The sequence below is a fragment of the Microtus pennsylvanicus genome, chromosome 3 (assembly GCF_037038515.1).
Source record: "Microtus pennsylvanicus isolate mMicPen1 chromosome 3, mMicPen1.hap1, whole genome shotgun sequence".
Taxonomy (NCBI): Eukaryota; Metazoa; Chordata; class Mammalia; order Rodentia; family Cricetidae; genus Microtus; species Microtus pennsylvanicus.
In genome coordinates this window covers 50191293-50213540 of record NC_134581.1, presented here as the reverse complement: position 1 = coordinate 50213540, position 22248 = coordinate 50191293, and the positions used below count along the sequence as shown (strand labels likewise).

Below are 22248 nucleotides of genomic sequence, written 5' to 3'. Positions count from 1 at the left end.
TGCTTTAAAAATATTTTCTCACGTTTGTCTGTTTATTTGTGTGCACCGTGGTGTGCCTGTGGACGCCAGAGAACAACTTGCAGGAGGAAGTTTTCTCCTTCTTCCTCGTGGGTCCAAAAGACAGAACTCAAGTCGACAGGCTTAGTGGCAAAGGCCTTTGTCTGCTGAGCCCCTTACCAGCCCTGTTTTTTGAGATTGAGTCTCATGTAGCCCATGCTGGGCCTTGAGCTCACTAAGTAGCCAATAATGACTTTGATCCTCCTGTTTCACCTCTTAAATTTTCTTAAATTCTGGGATTACAGCTATATGCCACCGTGGAAGCTCTGTTTGTTAATTTTTGAGGGATTGGTGAAAGCAGGTGCCTAGCAACTGAATACACGGGGCTGGAGTCAGCTGACAGAATGACTGTTAGGCATGGGGCATTTTCCAATTTTAATTTTGTTTTATGTGTGCGAGCGTCTGCCTGCATGTATGTCTGGGCACGGCCATGTGCATGCAGTGCCTGAAGAGGCCAGAAGAGGGCGTCAGATATCCTGAAACTGGAGTTACACGTGGTTGTGAGCCACCGTGTGGGTGCTGAAAATTGAACCTGGGTCCTCTGGAAGAGTAGCCAGTACTCTTAACCACTGAGTCATCTCTCCAGTCTCTAGTTTTAAATGTGCACGTAACTAAAGACCGTTTCACACACCCAGGAGCCTCTCTTACTGTTGTGTGTCACCTCCAGCCCTCCCCTTGAGAAAGGAAACAAACTAGCCGAACCAGTTCCTCCTTGTGAGGAACCACACCTCTTGCCATCTTCTTGTGGAAAACATACAAGTTTCCCTCCTTAGGAATACCCCTCAGTTCCCAGTGAGATCCAAGGATAGCAACTTGCCTCACAGAGAAGAAAAAACTGTCAGCGTTTAGAATTCTGGTCAAAGCGAGACCCAGGGACTTGGCAGACCCTTTTCTGAGCATTGCCAAAGGTCTCCAGAATTGGAAGCAGAATGTCCTTGCAGAGGCTTGCCTGGGTGGAAGGGTGGTGTACCTGGTCGTGTCTGAGGGCTGAGTCACAGGCATGCCTCTGGAGGAGTCCTTCCAAACCCCACCTTCGCTTCCCCAGAGTGTAATAGGCCATAACCTAGGATATTCTTATGAATCACGGAGTCTCGAAACCTTTGCCTGTAAACACCGAACGCTGGAGCTGTGTGCCATGGCGTCACTGATCAGTCCACACAAAGAAACTCACTGTGGTTTGGTTTTGGTTTCTGTTTTGCTCTTCTAGGCGCAGTATGAGAACCCGCCTCATATCTATGCCCTCGCCGACAGTATGTACAGAAACATGATCATTGACAGAGAGAACCAGTGTGTCATCATCAGGTAGGAAAAAGACCCAGGGCAGCGAGCCTCTGGCTATCGCGGCAGCCCTGATGTGCGAGGGCGCTCAACATGACCAAGGAGCCAGCAGGTGCTGCTTGATTATGTTGTAATTGTCCCTTGTCCCATGCCAGATCATAAACACTTTCAGGGGAGGAGCTCATGAGGCCCCACCTCTCAGTTAATGGTTGTGGGGGGAAGGGAGGCATTTTCTTCAATGGTGTAGCCCCTGGCGAGTTGCTATGCTCCTGCCAATCTATAACTGTAATGGAACTTGCCCAGTCACTGAAAGAAAAGAAATGAATGAATGAATGAATGAATGAAAAATGAATAAATGATGTGAAAATACAAGGGGAACTGACTGGGGTTAGGAGTAACATTAGCAGAGTGAGAGTGTGTGCTGACTGGTTTGTGCCAATTCAAAAACTTGAGTCACCTAGGAAGAGGGAATTTCAATGGAGAAATTGTCTCCACTAAACCCGTCTGCAGGCAGGTCTGGAAGCATCTTCTTAGTTGGTAATGGATGTGGGGGGGTCCAGCCCACTGAGGGTGGTACCGCCCCTGAGCAGGTGCCCAAGGCCGTAGAAGAAAGCAAGCTGAAGCCGGGCAGTGGTGGCACACACCTTCAGCCCCAGCACTTGGGAGGCAGAGGCAGGTGAATCTCTATGGGTTTGAGACCAGCCTGGTCTACAGAGTGAGTTCCAGGACAGGCTTCGAGGCAACACAGAGAAACCCTGTCTCGGGGGTAGGGAGGAGAAGCTGAGCAAGCCATTAGCTGTGTTCCTCCTCCAGGGGCTCTGCTTCAGTTCCTATCCCTGTGTTCCTGCCCCAGCTGTACAGTGTTTTGATTAGTGTTTTAGTGCAGTAACAGAAAGCCAATGAGGACAGAGATGAAGGTGAATATGATCCAAATATGTTATATATATATATATATATATATATATATATATATATATATATATGAAAATGAGACCCATTGGGATATATAATTGACAAATGCTAATAAGAACATCTATAAAGCTTTTTGCTTTTCAAATTAAAATTAATTAAAGTCACATACCTTTAATCCCAGCACTTGGGAGGTAGAGGCAGGTGGATCTCTGTGAGTTCAAGGCCAAGCTGGTCTACAGAGTGAGTTCCAGAACAGCCAGAGCCACACAGAGAAACCCTGTCTCGAAAAAAAAAACAAACAACAACAAACAAAAAAAAACAGAGCTTTCTGCTTCTATGAGGTTGCTGTTAGCCCTCAGTTGTTCAAGGCATTGAGACTTTAAACTTTAGGGTGCATGGTGACAGGCAGGGTGTTCAAGATAAATGACGTCATCCTTGTGCGTCTGGGTGACAGTCACATGGATTTCCCTGTGCCTGTAAGTTGGAGACCCTTTCCATCTAAGCAGAACAGTTGTGAATCACGGTAGCATCTGCTGCGAGCGCTTCCCTGAGAAATGAAGTGGTTCAGGTCTGAGTGTGTGTGTGTGTGTGTGTGTGTGTGTGTGTGTGTGTGTGTGTGTGTGTGTGTACGTGTTTGCATTGAAGTTTTTAGGATATTAGTAGCAAATGCCAGCTTAGGTCTTTTCACCTTTACAATCCATGTAACCCGAACTGTCCCCAAATGGTGGCTGGCTTTGATTGCTTTAAAATTCGTTCGCTGTCATGAACACTTTCTGTGTTAGCAAATGAAGCATCCACATTCCTGTCACTTAAAAGTTAATGGTTTTGTAAGGCGGCGGTGGCGCGCACCTTTGATCCCAGCACTCGGGACAGAGGCACGAATCTCAATGAGTTTCAGACCAGCCTGGTCTTAAAGCTAGTTCTAGGATAGCTAGGACTGTCACACAGAGAAACCCTAACTCGAAAAACCAAAACTAAAAATAAAAAATAAAAAATAGTAATTTTGTTTAAAAACTTAACTTACACGTTTATAGTCATCCTTCTTGTGTATGTCTGAGTTTTAAAATGTATTTTATTTTTTGAGACAGTTTCATGTAGTCCAGCATGACTTCAGACTCAATATGTGGTCAGAGATAACACAGAACTTCTGATCCTCCTGCCTCAACCTCCCAGTGCTGGCTGGCATTACACCGGGTTTTGAAATGCTGGGGTTGAAACCCACACGCATGCCAGGCAAACCCTCCAGCCGAGCCGCACCCCAGCCCGTGAAATGTTTTTGAAAGAGCTACTCGTGATGGCGTTCACAAACATACACAAAATAAGACATAGTGTAGTATATTCCCACGTATCCCTCCTGTCTGTTTGGTTGTCAGTATGTGGACAATCCTTATTTACCTTTTCCTCTCAGCCCCTTTGCTTATCTAAACAAATCCTAGAGAGCAAACCTTTTCGTTTGTCAATAGTTAGTATATAACTTTAAGAGAAAATTGGAGGGGGGTTGCATACATAGAGGTCAGAGGGCAATTTGTGAGAGTCAGTTCTCTCCTTCCACTGTGTGGGTGCTGGTGCTGGAATTCAGGACATAAAGCTTGGCAGAACCTGTCATCTTGACCCACTGAGGCACCTCTTCTTTTTTTTTTCCCCAGTGAGGGTTCTGGAGATGGAATTCAGGCCCTTGTTGCAAGTATTTTACTGATTGATCCCTTTTCCCAGCTCAAGATAATTCTTACCACACCTTAAAAATAAATCCTTTCTGGTGCTTGGCATGTCCAAGACTTTAGGTCTGGCTCCCAACATTGCACAGATGAAAAAGGAATCCTTTTAGTATTTGATCTGCTCCACACTCCAGTGCCGGGACTGAGTTACGCACTTTTTTCAGCAGCTGGCTTGTTTGCATTAGAAGCCAAACAAAGCCCACACATCATCGCCCCGGTTGCTATGTCTCTCGAGTCTCCTAGTCGCTGAGCCGTCTCCTTCATTCTGTTTTCCTTGGCATTCACTGTGATGATGCGATGCCTACCACCATCTCGTTATTTCCTGTTGTCACAGTTACTTGTCTCCTTACTGTGACAACACACCTGACAATAGCCATTTACCGTTGTCATTTGGAGATCATTTTCATTGTGACCATAATAGTCATGTGTCTGTTTTTATTTGGGCGTTTACTATGGCTCACACTTTGCGGGTACAGTCCGTCATGAACTCAAGAGCATGTAGTGGCTGTTCACACCGCATCTGCAGTAGGGAAAGAGGGAGACGGATTCTGGTGTTCAGTATAGTTTCTCCTTTTTATTCAGTCCAAGACCCCCGCCCTTGGTGCACCCATATCCAGGATGGGTCATCCTGCCTCAGTTACCCCAGTCTAGAGCCTTCTTCACAGGCTCAGCCAGAATTTGTTTCCCAACTGACTCCAGGTCCCATCAAGTGGACAACTGATGTTAATGCCTACATGTGGAAATTTATAGCATGTCTCGAAGCATGGCCAGATGCGGATTCAATGTTTGCAAAGACATCTGCTCTGCCGTGAACTTCATTCCTGTTGGTCTCTCTCTATACGATGTCCGGAATGTCAAGAGACCCACCCGTTTTCGATTCTCGTTTTCACCACCATTGCTTAATTAAAGTTATTTTCTCATTCAGTTATTCCTTTCATTTGTTATAGTTGAACTTTTTTATTTCATCTTAAAATATAATCTTTATGGGAAAACTAGATAAAGTGCCTACTCATTGTCGTTTCTCCTCACTTTTCAAAGTAATGAGTTGTTGCCCTGGCAACCTCTGAAGGTAGCCTGTATTTATTTTCAGTATCACTTCTAACTAGTGAATTTAAAATAGCTCCCCTGTTTACATTGCAGTTATTCCTTTGGTGTCTCAGATAATCTCCCTTCTCCCTTGTCATGGCCTCCATGTCCTCTGACACATCTCAAGTCCTCTTGGATCATTTCTTTGTTGTTGCAAATGGTCCAAGTTCATCTTGTTCGTGTCCTCCTGAGGCCTGGAACTGGCCCTTTCTCCAAGGGGTCCTTGTTTCGTGGACTGGGACAGGATGTTTAGACACCACTGTGCTGGGTACCAGTTCTCAGTGCTTCTGGTCTCCACAGTGGACAATGCCAAGGGATTTTAAGAAAACAGTGAGGCATGAGTTCATCCTGCCATCTCTAGCTTATCTTTTAGACTACAGAGAGTAGTCTGCTTTCATTTATTATTGCTATTATTACTATTTTGTGTGTATGAGTATGTTGTCCGAATGTATGTTTGTGTTCTGTGTGTGCAGATTGTAGAGGTTTAAAATATCTTTGATTTTTATATTTATAACTTGTATTTGTCCTACCAAAAAAATCTTGGTCTTTGGTGACATAAATATAATTATTTGCTTTATACTATGTGCATTATATATGTGTGTGTATAAATATATATACATACATGCACATATGCATTTAAAATAAATAATACCAATATTATTATAACACCAACAAATTAATAGCAATACTGAATTCATTTTAAAATTTCTTTTTGTTCTTTTGGTCCATGTGTCCAATATTTACATTCAAAATATAGGGTAAATATAAATTCTATAAATGTAAGTAAAGAGTTATTTTTTATTTTATGTATATGAATATTTTGCCTGAATGTATGTCTGTGTGCTGTATGTGTGTCCAGTGCCCAAGGAAGCCAGAAGAGCACATTGGATCCCGTGGGACTGGAGCTATAGACAGTTGTGGGAGACCATATGGGTCCTGGGAATAGACACTGGGTCCTCTGCAAGAGCAGTCAGCACACCTAACTGCCGAGCCATCTCTCCAGTCCCCAAATATTGTATTTTAAAAGTCAGCTAATTTAATATTTTTCTATGCCATTCATGTGTCAAGTTGTTCTACCAATACGGTTATTTAAACTCTTAATTTCCGGGGTTTAAAGTTGTAAATATTACTATCGTTGACTTATTTTGTTTTTTTTGAGGAAGGGTCTTGCTGAGTCAACACATATAAAGCAACACCTACATCAGAGTAGCCTGTGCTGGTCCCAATCTCCCAGTCCCCCTGCCTCTGCTCCTGAGTGCTGGGATTACAGCTGCACGCCATCACACCTGACTTAAGATCTGAGAATTTGGTTTCTTCCCACCCTCTAAAACACTTTGACAACAGAAGCATTTTGAGGTAAATGCAGGTCCCCGGGGCTTCGGGATGAAGAGAGACTCAATGACATTTTACCCATGTGTCTGGAGGAAAAATAAAATCATTGTATGGCACATCTCTGCAACCATTATCCCAGCCAGAGAACTAGCGATCCTTCATTCTCCAGGGTGTCTGAAGCCCCGCAGCCTGTGCCCAATCTCTCAGCTGTCAACAGCTTGCTCTTTCCTGGTGGTTTATGCAAATTGAGGGAAGATCTTTGTATTTTTTATGAAGCCTGAATTTGCTTTTGTGTTGCCACAGTTCCCCTATGCCCAGCTTTTATTTATCCCTCTTCCCCCCACCACCACCACCATGACATTGGCTTTCGGGTTCATTTTGCTCCTACTGACTGCTGGCCACGTGTCCTTGCGTGTGTCAAGCATGCTTCTCCCCGTGTTCTGCCTCCACAGCTCCATGCCATAGACCCCATCAGTTCTACTAGGGGTATCTTCTAGGTTTGTGTGACTGGTTCCTCGTGTTCTTGCTGCATTCACTCCTTCAAGTGATCCTTCCAGAAGTCGCAAGTTCGATGCAGATGGTAGATGAGGTGCAGGCTAAACCATTTCAGGCGATGCACAGAGAAGGATTTTGCCTGAGTAACAGGAAATGCTTTTGTATGACAGCATTTTGAAGTCACTGGAGAGGAGGGGGGTGTTTCCTTCACTGCATTTAATGAGAGAGTTCAGTATGAGTTTTCTGGTTCCTGCCTTCCTTCTCCTTTCTCGTTCTGCCCCTCTTCTGGGTGTTTCCTGGGAAGGAAGGGTTTGTTACTCAAGAGCTTGCAACTGCACCAGTTCCTTCCTGCTTCTTCCTCACTTCTGCCATCTTGATTCACATGCTCCAGCGTAGAACCAGAGACCATTTCCAAGACTTATCTTTACAGCCATTCAGATGAGATATACTTCTAATTTAGGCAATGGTAGAACAGGGAGGCAAAACTAAGGTTAAGGATCCCGGCCCCTGACAAGACAGCCCTCCCTTCTGTCTGGCCGGAGTCAGTTCTCAAGTTATCAGGTCCAAACATTCATAGGAACCACTCTTTGGGGCTGGAGATATAAGTTAAGAATATTGACTACTGTTCCGGAGGACCTGGGTTCAATTCTCAGTATCCACATGGCAGCTCACACCTGTATGTTACTCCAGGTCCAGGGGATCTGACACCCTCACCCAGACATACATACAGGCAAAACACCAATGCACATAAAATAAAAAATAGATTCACTTATAAAAGATTCACTCTTGGTGCCTATGATTACAGCTTGATTGTAGCGACAGAATACAAAACACAGCTGCACAAAAGAGTCAGCATATGAGGTGGCAGAGGTCCAGGTTGGGGGGGGCTTCCAGTCATGGGAGGTGTACACACGGAGGCATGGATGGTGTGGTCCCCTCCAAATGGGATGTGTGACAACTACTTATGGACAATCGGTGCTATTTGCTTGAGTCTCTTAAGGTCTAGAGTTTTTATCCAGGCATCTACAGAGTGCTCAGTCAGGGCCTTTAACCTCTTCTTCCTCTGAAAGGCAGAGGTTCTGTTATATGGCACAAATCTCTTTAGACACTTTGGTGGCCTCGGTCTCCAGGCAAACAAAGACGGACCTAAGAGGGAAGATGTTGTAAGGGCCTTGACTTCATTCCCCCAGTTACAGAGGCCAATGCCCGACCTCTCCTGAGTTTGTTCTTTGGTACGTGGGTTCCTTCGCTTTCGGACAGCTCTTCAACCTGACAGGCTCACCAGCTCCCTGAACCTCAGCAGCTCCCGGAGCTCCTCTCTTGGCCCTCAGTTTTTTCTCCTGATAGTGAGCTGATGGAGCTGACAACTTCTAAGATTCCTTGGCTTCAAAATTCTTTATTTCAAGTCAGGCATGCTAAGCTAGCAGCTTCTCAGTTGACCAGCCCCTCCCCCCCCCCCCCCGTTCTGATCTTGATGAAGTAAGGATACACCCAGACTGTTCTGCATCCTCTTTGCTTTGTTGTCCCTGGGTTTGTGTGGGGCCCGAGCTCTGACATCCATTCCTTTTTTATTTCCCTGTGGTCTTTTTCTACACTGTAACCACATGGCTTTTGTACAGTAGCATATAATTAGCCGACTGGGTGGTGGATTCCTCTGTAGATGGCAGGCTGGGTAGCCTTCAGGTAAGGTAATGTCCTGAAGCTATCTGCACAGGGTCAGGAAATCCCAAAAGGTCATTCACAGAGATAATAATACCCTTTCTTAGTGGAGAGAAGATGAGCTCTTTAGGGATCCACAGACCTAGAACTGGAATGGGGAACTGAGCTGAGCTGGCATGGCAGCTGTGTGACATTCAATAAACCCGAGAAGGGACACAGGGACCAGCAAGCTAGTGTGGGCTCCAGGCAGCTCCAGGTAGGTTCACGTCACTGAGAGTCGTGAGCAACTGAAGGTTAGGGAGTCACCCTCAAGCCTGGCCACCAAGCAGCCCATTCATTATCCGTTCTCCAGAATCCATGTCTGGATCTGTGTGTTAGAACGTATCTGGGGTGGGGTTTTTTTTTCCATATGTCAGAGACAGTTATGCAAACCTTTTAGGTCAACTCTGGTGTGGTTTAAAGTGGGAAGAAGAACCAGGAAGTTTCTGATGCATTTCCTATCATTGGTGTGTCCCCAGACAAGCTCTTGGCAATATGTCCACACGCGGTTCTGAAGCCCCTGCCCCCTAGCCTCTGTGGGGACATATTAGACCTCAGAGAAGATGTCTGTGGCGCATTTACTGCTGACAAGAACAAACATGAATTCCTGTCGCTTTGGGCCTCCCGAGCCTGTGCGACCTTGGCATATTTCAGAACTGAGATACCGCACGCTTTGTTAGAGTTTGTTAGAGTTTCATTTTTCAAAAATATTTTTGAAGTATTTGCTTCCTGCAGAGTAGGGTGTCTGTCTTGAATGAATTCATTAACATCTGGTGAGATTTCCGTATTTGTCTGTCCATTTGTTTATTTGTTCGACATAAGGCATCGTGTAGACATGAGGTCTCACGTAGCCCAGCCTGGCTCTGAACCCACTGTGAAGCCTAGGATGTTGACCTTGAACTCCTGATGCGCAGCCTCCACCTCCTGAGTGCTTAGATTACAGGCAAGTGCCTCATTGAGCCTGATTTACATGGTGCTGGCACCAAAGCCAGGGCACTGTGCATTTTGGGAAACTTTCTGTCACCTCAGTTATAGATCTGGCAACCCCTGTTTTAAACTTGTTTGATGTCCATGTCAGAGGTGGAGGGGAGTGCATGCATACATGCGGTGTGCAGAGGACAGCTGTCAGGAGTCAGGTCCCTCCTACCATGTGGGTCCCTAGGGATCAAACTCAGGTCTTCAGGATTGGCAGCAGGTGCCTCTACCCCACTAAGCCATTTCACCAGCCGACCTGCTCCCTGTTTTTAAAAAAAATTTCTAAAGATAGAGCAGGCATGGTGGCACCTGCCTTTAATTCCAGCCCTCCAGAGGCAGAGGCAGGCAGCTCTTTGTGACAGCCCAGCCTGGTCTGCATAGCTAGTTCCAGGTCAGGCTGGGCTGCCTAATGAGATCCTGTTTCCAAAACCAATCGAGGAATTACCGGAGACATACTTTGAAGGGATTTGCAGATGGGCTGACTATGAGCAGTAGAGGAGGAGTACTAGCTGCCAGTACTGGACCTGGGGTTGTCGGCCGACCTGCTTGAAGAGACATTTTGTCTTTGGCTTCCCTAACACTCGCAGAGCTAAAGAGAAAACAGCAGTGAGAATGCCTCTCGTACGTGGCTGTGTCTGCTCCGCTCTTGGCTCCTGCATCATTGAACGCTTCGTCTCCTGGATTCTCAAGCTGCCTTCCTGTCTTTGATGTGCTTCAAGAGCCTTTTATTAGCATCACGGGGACCCTTTGCACAGCTCCCCTGGGTTTCTGATGGCCCATGCAATGTCTTGTTTATTCCGGCAACCTCAGCCTTTGAGGCTCACTGTCTCTGATGCTCTCTGCCAGCCTTTGTGGATTGAAAGAGGAGAGACCCTCATCTAGGCAGCACCCCCAATGTACCTTTTAGCTCTTATGGTCCTGAAGATTCCTTGAGTTGAGGAAGGCTGGCAACTTAGCATTATCTCAATCACACTGACATCTCTTTTACATGTATGTAAATGCACATGTGTTCGTATAAATATGTAGGCTGGAGGGCAACCTCAAGCGTCATTCCTCAGGTGCTGTCCCCCTGGTCTTTGTTGAGACAAAATCTTTCACTGGTCTGGAACTCAACAAGTAGGCTAGACTGGCTAGCCCGTGAGCCTGTTTCTACCTCCCTCCCCAGACCTGGAATGTGGCACGTGCCACTAAGCCCAGCTTTTTAGTTTTGTCTTGTGATTTTTTTCTGTAGGCTCTAGGGCTGGAATTCAGGTCCTCGTGCTTGCAAGGCACACACTTTATTAACTGAGTCATCTTCTCAGCCCTAACGATACAGTTTTTAATCTTCTTGGCAACGTGGCCAACTGGTAATTATGTCCGTCTTTGACAGCTCAGGAAACTGGGTGTTAGGTAAAGAAACATGTGAAGTGTCTTGCATTTGGAGTGTGGCCACGCTGTGATCCAAGCCTGTAGGCGGGGACTGCTTGTTCTTTTCCGGCCACCCAGACCCGAAATGATCACACAGAAACTCTATTAATTACAATACTGTTTAGCCAATAGCTTAAGCAAATTTCTAGCTATCTCTTACATCTTAAATGAACCCATTTCTATTATTTTGTATTTCACCATGATGTTCGTGGTTTACCGGTAAGGTTCCTGGGGCGTCTGTCTCCTTCAAAGGCTACATGGCATCTCTCTGACTCTGCCTACTCTCTGTGTGCATCTGTGTCTGGATTTTCCGCCTGGCTTTCCTCTGTTAAGACATTGGCTGAAAGTAGCTTCTTTATTAACTGATGGCAATAAAACATTTTCATAGCATACAGAGGGCAATCCCACATCACAAGCCAGGGCCACCTGCCCCCAGGAGTCCACCTTTCTCTGCTACTGTGAACTAGCCTGTGTTAGTGTAGCTGGTATATAACTGTTGTAGTCCAGCATGACTGAAAAGATCCCTGGGATGACACTGGGCACGGACTCTGTTTTGCTCTGCTTCAGGTGCATGACTTATGAAGCATTTAAGATTGGAGACTGCTGGGAGCTGGAAAGATGGCTCAGCAATTAAAAAGTACTGGCAGCTCTTACAGAGGACCCAAGTTCAAGTCCCAGAATGTCATGTCCCACATGACAGCTCACTGTAATTCCAGTTCCAGGGACTCTGACAACCTCTTCTGGCCTATTAGGGCACCAGGCACGCACATGGTACATACATATATTTCAGTACTCATAAAATAAAATAAAAACAAATTTTAACAAAAAAAAATCGAAAGCAGGCACTGGAAAGTTAGACGAATATGAGAAAGGTTAATAAGGAATTAAATATCCCTCTAAGCTGTTCAAGAATGGTTTGGAATATCCTCTAGTAACATCAAAGGGAATTTTATATATAGCAAGGAGCCAACGTTGGATTTAAATTATCTTCAGACTAAACATCAGGCCTTTCCTGTTTATTGGGCTGATCAAGGTGAGCCTTGCCACCGAGTTGCTTTCTGGGCAGAGTTGACAGTGCTGACTGCCCGACAGCATTAATTCCATAGGTGTTTGGGACTGGGGAGAAGTAGCAGCTATTGTCTTAGTAACGCTTTGCTCAGCATGCTACTGTGTTTTCCCGCACTGTCTGCTCAGGATACAGTCGGGCTATACTTCAGTATTTTAATGCAATAGAACATATTTGAGGGTTGATATTTTAGTGTGATTTCAGGGTCTGGGCGAGGATCCTTCCCTCCTCGGCCCCAGACTGAGATGTCAGTCTCAGGCCCCAGGGGCTTTCAGGAAAGGAGTCTGAATGGAGTCGTTGGAGAGGGCTGTTCAGAACCTTCTTTGATGTGGTTTCCCATTCTTGCAAAGTTGTCTCTGCAGGCTGCTATTTGTTCCATCTGGGCCTAAGATAGTATTTTTAGCAGATTTGCTTAAATGGATGCATACCAGTAAGGACTCAAGAGCTGTTAACATTTGACCATGCTGAGGAGGTGGCTCGGTGGGTTAAAGGCCTGGAGAGCAAACAGGGACACAAGTTTGAGTCCCCAACACCCACATAAAAAGATGCGCGTGGCCATACACATCTGTAACCTTAACAATGGGCATGGGGATCAGGCAGACCGTGGAGCTCAGTGACCCTCTCAATTCCATGAGATCGCATTCAATGAGAGACGAAGAACAAGGAGGAAGCAACAGAGGAAGACACCTGATGTCAACTTCTGCCTTCCATTTGCACACACATGTCTGTAGAAATACACACATATGTGTATACGCACACACACATGTACAGCGTACACACACATCCTTCGTGGCTAACTTTTCCTATCTCAATGAGAAATAAATATTTGCCATTTGGTTTTAGAAACGTTTTTCTAATACATACTCCACAAGTCCCCCAAACCCCTGTTCCCCTTATCTCACCATTGTCAATACAACTTCCATGCTTTGATGCCTCAGGTAGAAACTGGAGAAGTAGCTCAGTAGTCAAGAACATGTGCCAGTCTCCCAGAGGACTTGCTTTCAGTTCCCAGGACCCTACATCAAGTGGCTCACAGTCAGCTCAGGGCGTCTGATGCCCTCTGCTGGTCTCCACAAGCACCGGTACACATGTGGTACACATACACAAGTAAAAAATTAAAATATGTTATTTTAAATCTGTATTTTTTAAAAAGATTCATCAGGAGGCCATCAGCTCATCTTAGACTAGAGTCACGGCCCTTCTCATCACATCCACAAGAAGAGGGGCTTCTAACCCTGCCTGCGGGGAACAAAGTAGTCCCATGGTTGCTGTTCCTTACCTGTCCTAAAACCCAAACAGATACAAATGCACCTCATTTGCATTCATCCAATTAGCTGCAAGGAAACAGTACCTATAGAGAAATAGTACCTACTGAGAGGTTTCCAGACCCAGGATGGAGTCTTCCAGTAGTCAAGATGTCTGAGTCTGCAACACCTAGGAGGAAATGCCTTTACGCATGCTAGAGTCACTGCAGGGGATTCGGAAGCATGGTCGCTCTGTAAGCAAGGGACAGCCTGACTTTCAAGAACAGTTATGGTCCCCTTGAATCCAGTTAGTAGCACAGCATTATAAATGGCTGTAGTTTCAATTTTTACAACTAACACACGAACATCCTATTGTTTCCGATTTGGGTTGGTGTTTCCTATAAAGTCTCTCTTGACTTTGATTTTGAATTACCGATCTCCAGTTGGCTGGGAACAAACTGGAGCACCAGTTAGGACTACTAGAACCTGCCCTTTGTAGTCTAGAACCCGCCCTTTGTGGTCTAGAACCTGTCCCGCCATCTCCAGTTGGCTGGGGACAAACCAGGGCACTAGTTGAGTGTGTCTAGTCTAGAACCTGCCCCTGTAGTCTAGAACCTTCCCTTGTAGTCTAGAATCTGCCCTTGGAGGTCTGGGTTCTGATGGTGAGGGAAGAAGGGAACGTGGTGATGATTTAAATACTCTGGGCTCTGTTGGGCTGTCAGAGTTAAGGATCATTGGTGAGCTTTCTTCATTTTTTTATTTTTTTACATTTTTATTCATTTTTTGTGCACCTATGAGTGTGCAAGTGTACCATGGCAAGTGTATGGGATTCAGAAGACACTCATAGGACTCAGTTCTCTCTTCCACTGTGCCTCCCAGGGGCTGAACTCAGGTCACGAGGCTCGGCAACAAATTCTTTTGCCTGCTGAGCTCTCATGCTAGCCCTCCTATTCCTAATTTATATAGGAAACTTTGTTTTTGATTTTTGTTTCCCGCATTGGGCCTTTGGCATGTGTGCTGGCTAGTTTTATGTCGCCTCGACACAAGCTAGATTCCTCTGAGGAAAGAGAGCCTCAACTGAGACAATACCTCCATCATATAAGGCTGCAAGTAAGCCTGTAGGGTGGTATTTTAATTAGTGCTTGTGGGTGTGGCCACCCTGGGCTGGCGATCCTAGGCTCTTTAAGAAAGCAGACTGAGCAAATCATGGGTCGGCATGGCCTCTGCATCAGCTCCTGACTCTAGGCTCCTGCCCTGCTTGAGTTCCTGTCCTGACTTCCTCCAATGATGAACAATGATGTGGAAGTATAAGCCAAATAAACCCTTTCCTCCCCGCGTTGCTTTTGGTCATGATGTTTCACCATAGGAATAGCAACCCTGACTAGGACAGCATGTGCCGTGAGAACTCCCCCTACATCCCTCACCCTTAGTTTTTGAGGCAGTCTTGCTGTATGTCACAGAGTTTGATCCTTCTGCCTCAGCCCGGGAGCTGAGATTACAGGCACACGCCACCATGCCTAGCTGAACCTGTGTCGTTTTCTGCCCTTCTTCCCTAGAAGTCAAACAAAACAATGGAATTAGGAAAGGTTGTCTGTATGTATACACAGGCAAAACCAATCGCTCTGCTTGCTGTGAGCCGCACAGCGAGTGGTTTGGGGTTTGCTGTTCAATGTCTCACGTCTTCATGGTCCCATCACTTTAGACAGTGCTTTTCCCTCCGAGCAGGCCAGTGCAATTGTGGTTATACATATTGTAAACTTCAATAATTATGGAACATTCCATTATTGTGCCATTATTTTGAGTAAATTGCCGGCTGTGATCAATAAAGTTTTTCTTTAAGTGCCTATGAACTGAAACCGAGAAACGAGCATTCAGATCAATGTTTAGCCAGAACTAATTATTTTAGATTGCCTAGAAAAGAAAAACACAGCTACTGAGAATGTGGATGTCCTATTTTGGGAAGTGACATACTTATCTTAATAGATGAAAAGAGTTACTTTCGCCATTATAATTCTGCTCTTTTGCTTCACACAATGAGATACAATGCTTGATCGGGTGTGGGACCCAGGGTGTCTCTTGTCCAGCGACCTAAGTTCATTCCCCAGGACCCACGAGGGCAAGGACTTCTCCCTCAAATCATTCTGACTTCTGAGCCCCACGTGTGCACCGTTGGCATGAGCGCCCCCTACGTGTGCACTGTTGGCATGAGCACCCCCCACGTTGCACCGTTGGCATGAGCACCCCCCACATTGCACCGTTGGCATGAGCACCCCGACGTGTGCACCGTTGGCATGAGCGCCCTCCACATGTGCACTGTTGGCATGAGCACCCCCACATTGCACCATTGGCATGAGCGCCCCTACATGTGCACCGTTGGCATGAGCACCCCCAACGTGTGCACTGTTGGCATGAGCACCCCCCACACATGTGCACCGTTGGCATGAGCACCCCCACATTGCACCGTTGGCATGAACACCCCACACATGTGCACCGTTGGCATGAGCACCCCCACATTGCACCGTTGGCATGAACACCCCCACATTGCACCGTTGGCATGAGCACCCCCACATTGCACCATTGGCATGAGCACCCCCCACACATGTGCACCGTTGGCATGAGCACCCCCACATTGCACCGTTGGCATGAGCACCCCCACGTGTTTGGCATGAGCACCCCCACATGTGCACTGTTGCATGAGCACCCCCATGTGTGCACTGTTGGCATGAGCACTCCCCCCACATATCACTGTTGGCATGAGCACCCCCACATGTGCACCGTTGGCATGAACGCCCCCCCACACACATATCACTGTTGGCATGAGCGTACCCGCCCCACTTTTCAAAACATTTTTTAAAGATTTATTTATTATGTATACAACATTCTGCCTCCATGTATGCTGACACACCAGAAGAGGGTGCCAGATCTCATTACAGATGGTTGTGACCCACCATGTGGTTGCTGGGAATTGAACTCACGACCTGTGGAAGAACAGCCAGTCCTCTTAACCACTGAGCCATCTCAAAGACAAAGTAATTCATGTCTGGTCACACCATTAAACAAAGGCATTGCAGAAGGATAAGTAGTTAGACTTTTATGTTAGAAGTCTACTAGTTTGCTGTGTTTTTCTCTGTGGTAGTTTATTCTAAGGAATTCTGAATACAAAAATCTAAGCTTACAGAAATCTGATTAGTCATCGTGATATATAAAAAGTCGAATAGGGATGTAATGAAAGTGATGAATATTCATTATCATTGTGATGTGATCCTTTTTTGTGAAAAGATGTTATTAAAAATATAAAATACACAGTTAATTTCCTATCTCATAACCAAAAAAATGTAAGTGCCAGGCAGAGTGGTAAGCTCTCCATAACCCAGGCAGAGTGGTAAGCTCTCCGTAACCCAGGCACTGGGAGGGGGCAGGGGAAAAACAGATCCCTGAAGCTCAATAGCCAGTCAGTCCATCCAATCAGTAATAGGACAATAGAACTATAAAAACAAAATAAGAATGCAGGCGTTAAGAGAATCGCAGGGGCTTGAGAGTGCATACTATTCTCGCAAGTTCAGTTCCCAGCAATCCTATTGGGTGGCCCACTCTCAACTGCCCATTAACTCCAGCTCTAGTGGAATTTGATGCCCCCTTCTGGCCATCATAAACACTGCACTCGTGCACAGCCATACACAACCACACACATATAGTTAAAAATAAAATAACTATTTTTTTAAAGGAAGAAATCACATCAATATCAGGGCTGGATTTGTAGCTCAGTGGTACATTACTTGCCTGGCATATCTGAAGCTCTGGGTTCAATGCTCAGTGCCATGAAATTTTAAAGAGAAAAGAATTGTCTAATTGTCTGTAGACCTGCCTCTGGGGCATTTTCTTGATTGACGTGGGAGGGTCCAGGTTGTTCCAGGGCTTATAAGAAAGCAAACTGAGCAAGCCTTAGGGAGCAAGATAGTAAATAGCCCTGCTCTATGGTCTCTGAGTTCCTGTGTCCAGGTTCCTGCATTGGTATCCTTTGCTGATGACTGGCTAGAAACCAGATAAACCCCATCCTCCCGGAATTGTGTTTTGTCATGGTGTTTTATCACAGCAACAGAGAGCAGACTAGAACCAAGGACCATCTTTTCTAGTTGTCCTGCCCCCCCCCCTTTTTTTACTGTATTATTTTTATATTATTAGCAACCTGTTATAGATACATTGTTGCCATTGAGTCCTAGCTGCCTGGTCTGTACTTGTTACATAATTATCTTAGTTGTTTCTGTAACATTCCACTTCCTTTCCCCAAAGTTTTTCAGTGTTTATATTGTTACAGCTTATAAAGTAAGTCATAAAATAGAGGTCTGTGAGGCCAGCTGCAGCTGGGGCAAAATCACACACACACAGCTGGACCGGAGATAGTTGCCAGAGGGTTCCCTGCAATTCAGGTGAGGATCCAGTGACCCTCCCAGCCTCTCCTCCGCAGGAACAACACTAACAGATAGACTCTTGTAAGTGGTCACAGCTGCTCTGACCGTGGCAGCTGGGAGGATAGCGGTCTACAATTGGCCACATTTGTGGATGTCAACCAGCGTGAGTTTCATAGGTCATGAGATGTGCACCTCCAGTTTCTTGACTACCAAGGACAAGTCTGAACCTCTGAACTTAGAGCAAACAACAGTTTTCATGCTGGGTCCTTTTCTAGATGTGTGTTGCTTTAACAAACTCTATTTTGGCAACACCAAGGCTTCACACAGAAAGATGAGACTTCTGAAGGAGTCGAGCATGTTTTGAATTGAGGTCATTATGAATTCCGGGGGATTTTGAGGGAAGAATGGGGATTTTTGGAAAGCAGACTATTAACAAAAGGCTATTGCTGTGCAGTCAGGCCACCCAGCGGAAGATAGTCTTTGTTTTTCAGGATGTGATTAATATTGCCTCATCATTTAATTTTAGTGTTTCCAAAATAAGGAAGCTTGCATTACATCAAGGCAGAGTCTGAAGCCTCAGTGCCCATTTTTGCACATATATATGTATATATTCATATGTATAAATATTTATATATACGTATATATATGTTTAGATGCATGCATATTTATGTATGTGTAAAATATAAACAAAATAACACAGCCTGACAACAGGGTTAGAAAAGAACTATCTGAAATTACAGCTCTCCCATTGTCACCTTTCCCTGACCAAAATCTCTGCTAATATTTTGAAAAATGGGGCTTTCTGTGCTTGAAATTGAACCTTAGGTCTCATGCATCTAGTGAAACTTACCTCTGCGCTATACCCCTAGTCCTTCAAAAAACCACTTTTGGAACTCTTTTGTCTTTAATTAGAGTTAAATATGTGAGGTGAAATTGCTTCATAGCCTCCTTTCTCCCATTTACAAAAATGTGTGTGGATGTTACTTATAATTTCTGGAAAATTCCATCCTTCTGATACTTATAGTTTCCTAATCATGCCTTCTGTGATTAGACCATTAGAAAACTCGACTAGGGGTTGAAGAGATTGCCTCCGTGGTTAAGAGCACTGACTGCTCTTCCAGAGGACCTGGGTTCAATTCTCAACACCCACATGGTAGCTCACAGCTGTCTCTAACTCCAGTTCCAGAGGATCCAACACACTCACACAAACATACACACGGGTCAAACACATAAAAATGAAAATAAATAAATCATTTTAAAAAGAAAAGAAAACTCATTTGTCTGCCCTGTGCATGAAGGCAATGGTAAAGGCTCAGTCTATGCCACGCTCGCCTGAGTCAGAGGAGTGACCCACATTTCTCAACTAGCATCGTGCTGGTCCTTACCCCCCCCCCCCGATTTTCTTTCTTCCTAGTTTCTCTGTGATTTATTCATTTGTTGGCGATGTGGATAAAGGAGCTGGCAGGGACCACTTCATGGTGTTTGTCTTTCTTTCCTCAGTGGTGAGAGTGGTGCTGGGAAGACAGTAGCTGCCAAGTACATCATGAGCTATGTCTCCAGAGTGTCCGGAGGAGGCCCCAAGGTCCAGGTGAGGCTGTGCTGTGGTCAGGGGCTCCATTTGTAGCCAGGAATGGTGACACACACCTTTGATCTATTCGTAGCTTTGTAAAGAAATTATTTTATAGAGTGCAGCTTGGGTAACCAAGCTACATGAAATGTACAAAGAAACTGTATGTTTTCATAGTGACATGTCTAATAGATAATGACCTCTTAGAAATTAATCAAAGGGCCGCTGTTCACATGGAGAATCAGAGACATGAAAGATAGCTCAGATGAAAGGAAGTATAAGTTATTCATCAGGCATGAAAATAAGAGACATTTTTATTAAAACTACTCCAGAACTGGGGCTGCGGATCTAGCTCAACCGGTAGAATGCTCACGTGGATGCAGAAAGTCCTGAACTCTGTTCCCAGCACCACACGCGTCAGGCACAAAGATGCACGTCTGCAATCCCAGCACTCAGAGCTAGAAACAGGAAGACCAGAAGTTCAAGGCTGTTCTTAACTACACAGCAAGTTCAAGGCTAGCGAGGCTAGATGAATCTTTCTCAACAAAGCAAGAAAACAAACAAGAAACCATTATCATCGTCGTTATTACCACATTGTCAGAACTCCCTGTAGTTCATATAAACGTTGCTGGTTAAAAAGAAAATGTTGGGGCACAGTCACTTCTGTTACTAATAGGAGCATAAAATAGCACAGGCCAATGAGCGTGTCTCAGCAAAATCTAGGAAGGTGCAGACAGGCCCTGTCTCACACAGCAGTTCTAACATGTTGTTGTTATTGTGTTTTGAGGTAAGATCTTACTAATTGTCAAAAACAGCCTTAAACTTCTGAAACCCCTGCCTCTACCTCTGGGGCTATAAGAATGCATCATCCTGTCCAGGTTTTTTGGTGCTGGGGATGGAACCCAGGGCTTCACTTTATCAGCTGAGCTATAGCCCAAATCCCACTCTTGAGCTGGGCATGTAGCTCAGTGTTAAGCTTGTTGCAAGAGGACTTCCCTCTCTTGCACAGGCCTTAAGTTTCATCCCCAACCCTGCATAAACTACATGTGGTGGCTACATGCATGTAATACTAGCTCTAGGGAAATGGAAGCAGGCAAATGGAGGGTTCAGGGTCCTGTGGTCAGGGCCAGTCTGGGCTATATGAAACCATCTTTTAAAAAGTAATAAAAGGAAGCTGGGCATTGGTAACACACGCCTTTAATCACAGCACTTGGGAGGCAGAGGCAGGCAGATATCTGTGAGTTCAAAGCCAGCCTGGTCTACAAAGTGAGATACAGGACAACTGGAGCTATTACACAGAGAAATGCTGTATTGAAAAATATAATAATAATAATAATAATAATAATAATAATAAATGGAGGAGAGAAAGAATTCATGCCTAGCATGTCTGAATCAATTGCCCTGAGTTTGTTTCATCCCAGCATTGCAGCCAAAAATAATAATAATAATAATAATAATAATAAATAAGGCTATATTTTTTTAAAGGGAGAAGCTTCCAGATCTTTTCTTTCTATATCTCCCAAGGAGAAACTGAGTGTCATTAAGTCGTGTAGCACATCTAGCCTGCAAACAAAAGATTAAAAGGAATAATAAAGATTCACACATTCCAAATTTACTTTACAAAGTAATGCAGAGTTTAGATACAGCCCTGGCTTGTAAAGGAGAGAGGCAGCTTAGTCTGCTAAGTCTGGAACTGACCGGATGGTGGGACCACCCAGAGTTTGCCTTGGCGCTAGTGACTGCCACTCCCTGTGTGGAGTGGGATGCTCCCTCCCGAGCTTTGTGGCATTCTCTCTTCTGGGATGTTTAAGGGTACCATAGGAGGACATATACTTGACCCATAGTCAGTTTTAATACCTTCATCTAGTCCCGTTTGCTGTAGCCTGTGACCCAGTGGCCAAGCTGCAGACGGTTAATGTTGATTTTTCTCTTCCTGTTTTCCTTTGAGGACATTGATCCAGAACTCTTGGCTTCAAATTAGTCAGTAGCTCAAGAGCACAAGCCAGGAGACTTGTTATTTCTGGAACACATTTAACCATAGCACGGGAATAATTAGATGTACAAGGAGTGAGTCACTGTCAAAAGCCCTCCCCAGTGCCGGGTCCTATCAGCTGAGAAGCCTCATGTCTGTGATGGGTTTTGCACACTTCTAAGTCTGGCATAGGACTGGAGTGTTCACACTAAATTCTTCTCCTGTTGTTGGCCAGGAGCTGTGTCACACGATCTGGTGTTGCCCCTGGCTGACCTGAGTGTGAGTCCATGCTAGAAGAAGCAGTAACGCCAGGCCTGCTTTAAGGGTATCCGTTAACCACTGTGTGGGTCCTGAGGATCAGACCCAGGCTTGGCAGCAAGCTCCCTGTAAGCAGGGATTGCTTTAAAATACAGTTTCCTGGGCCCTGCCCCAGACCTTTTAAACTTACTTCTGCATTTTAACAAGACCCCCAGGTGACTTGTGCAGATTTAGAGTTTGAGACACTACAAGATTGTGTTTCTGTGGATGTTTGGGAAGGAGAAACTGATTCCTTGCCATCTAGCTAAGTCTTGCCTCTCGGTGTTGCGAGTGGAACACTTGGGGAAGATGTGAGTGAAGAGACTTCTTCCCCACTGTGATCACCAACTGTACCCAGGAGTGCAGGAGAGGGTCACGGCGAGCAGCGTGGAAAACCAGTCCCAGACTGTGTGGGCTCTGGCCTCCTGGTGGCACCCCAGCTTTGGGATGCTGCTTCAAACTAGGAGAGAGAGGTTGGGAAACCTATTCACATAAGTAGGATCCTGCAGCCCTGCAAGAATGCATTAATAAAATATCAACGGGAGAGGCGGCTCGGGTGACAGAGTACTTGATTAGCTGGCAAGAGCCCTGGGTTTGATCCCGAGCACTGTGTAAAACGCATGTGGTGGCACATGCCTGTAGTCTTAGCACTTGGCATGTAGAGACAGGAGGATCTGGAGTTCAAAGTTATCTTCAGATACATATCAGGGTTGAGGCTAGCCTGAGCTACATGTCACT

At 45.4% G+C, this 22248-nt stretch overlaps 1 protein-coding gene across 1 annotated transcript in view; it reads left to right on the top strand.

Annotated features, from left to right (window-relative positions):
- The window catches only part of Myo1e (myosin IE), a 200027-nt gene that overhangs the window by 96124 nt on the left and 81655 nt on the right, over positions 1-22248 (top strand). The window contains exons 4-5 of the mRNA XM_075965339.1: positions 1265-1359; positions 19175-19262. Of these exons, the coding sequence (XP_075821454.1) occupies positions 1265-1359; positions 19175-19262 (183 nt within the window). The remainder of the gene's footprint in view (positions 1-1264; positions 1360-19174; positions 19263-22248) is intronic.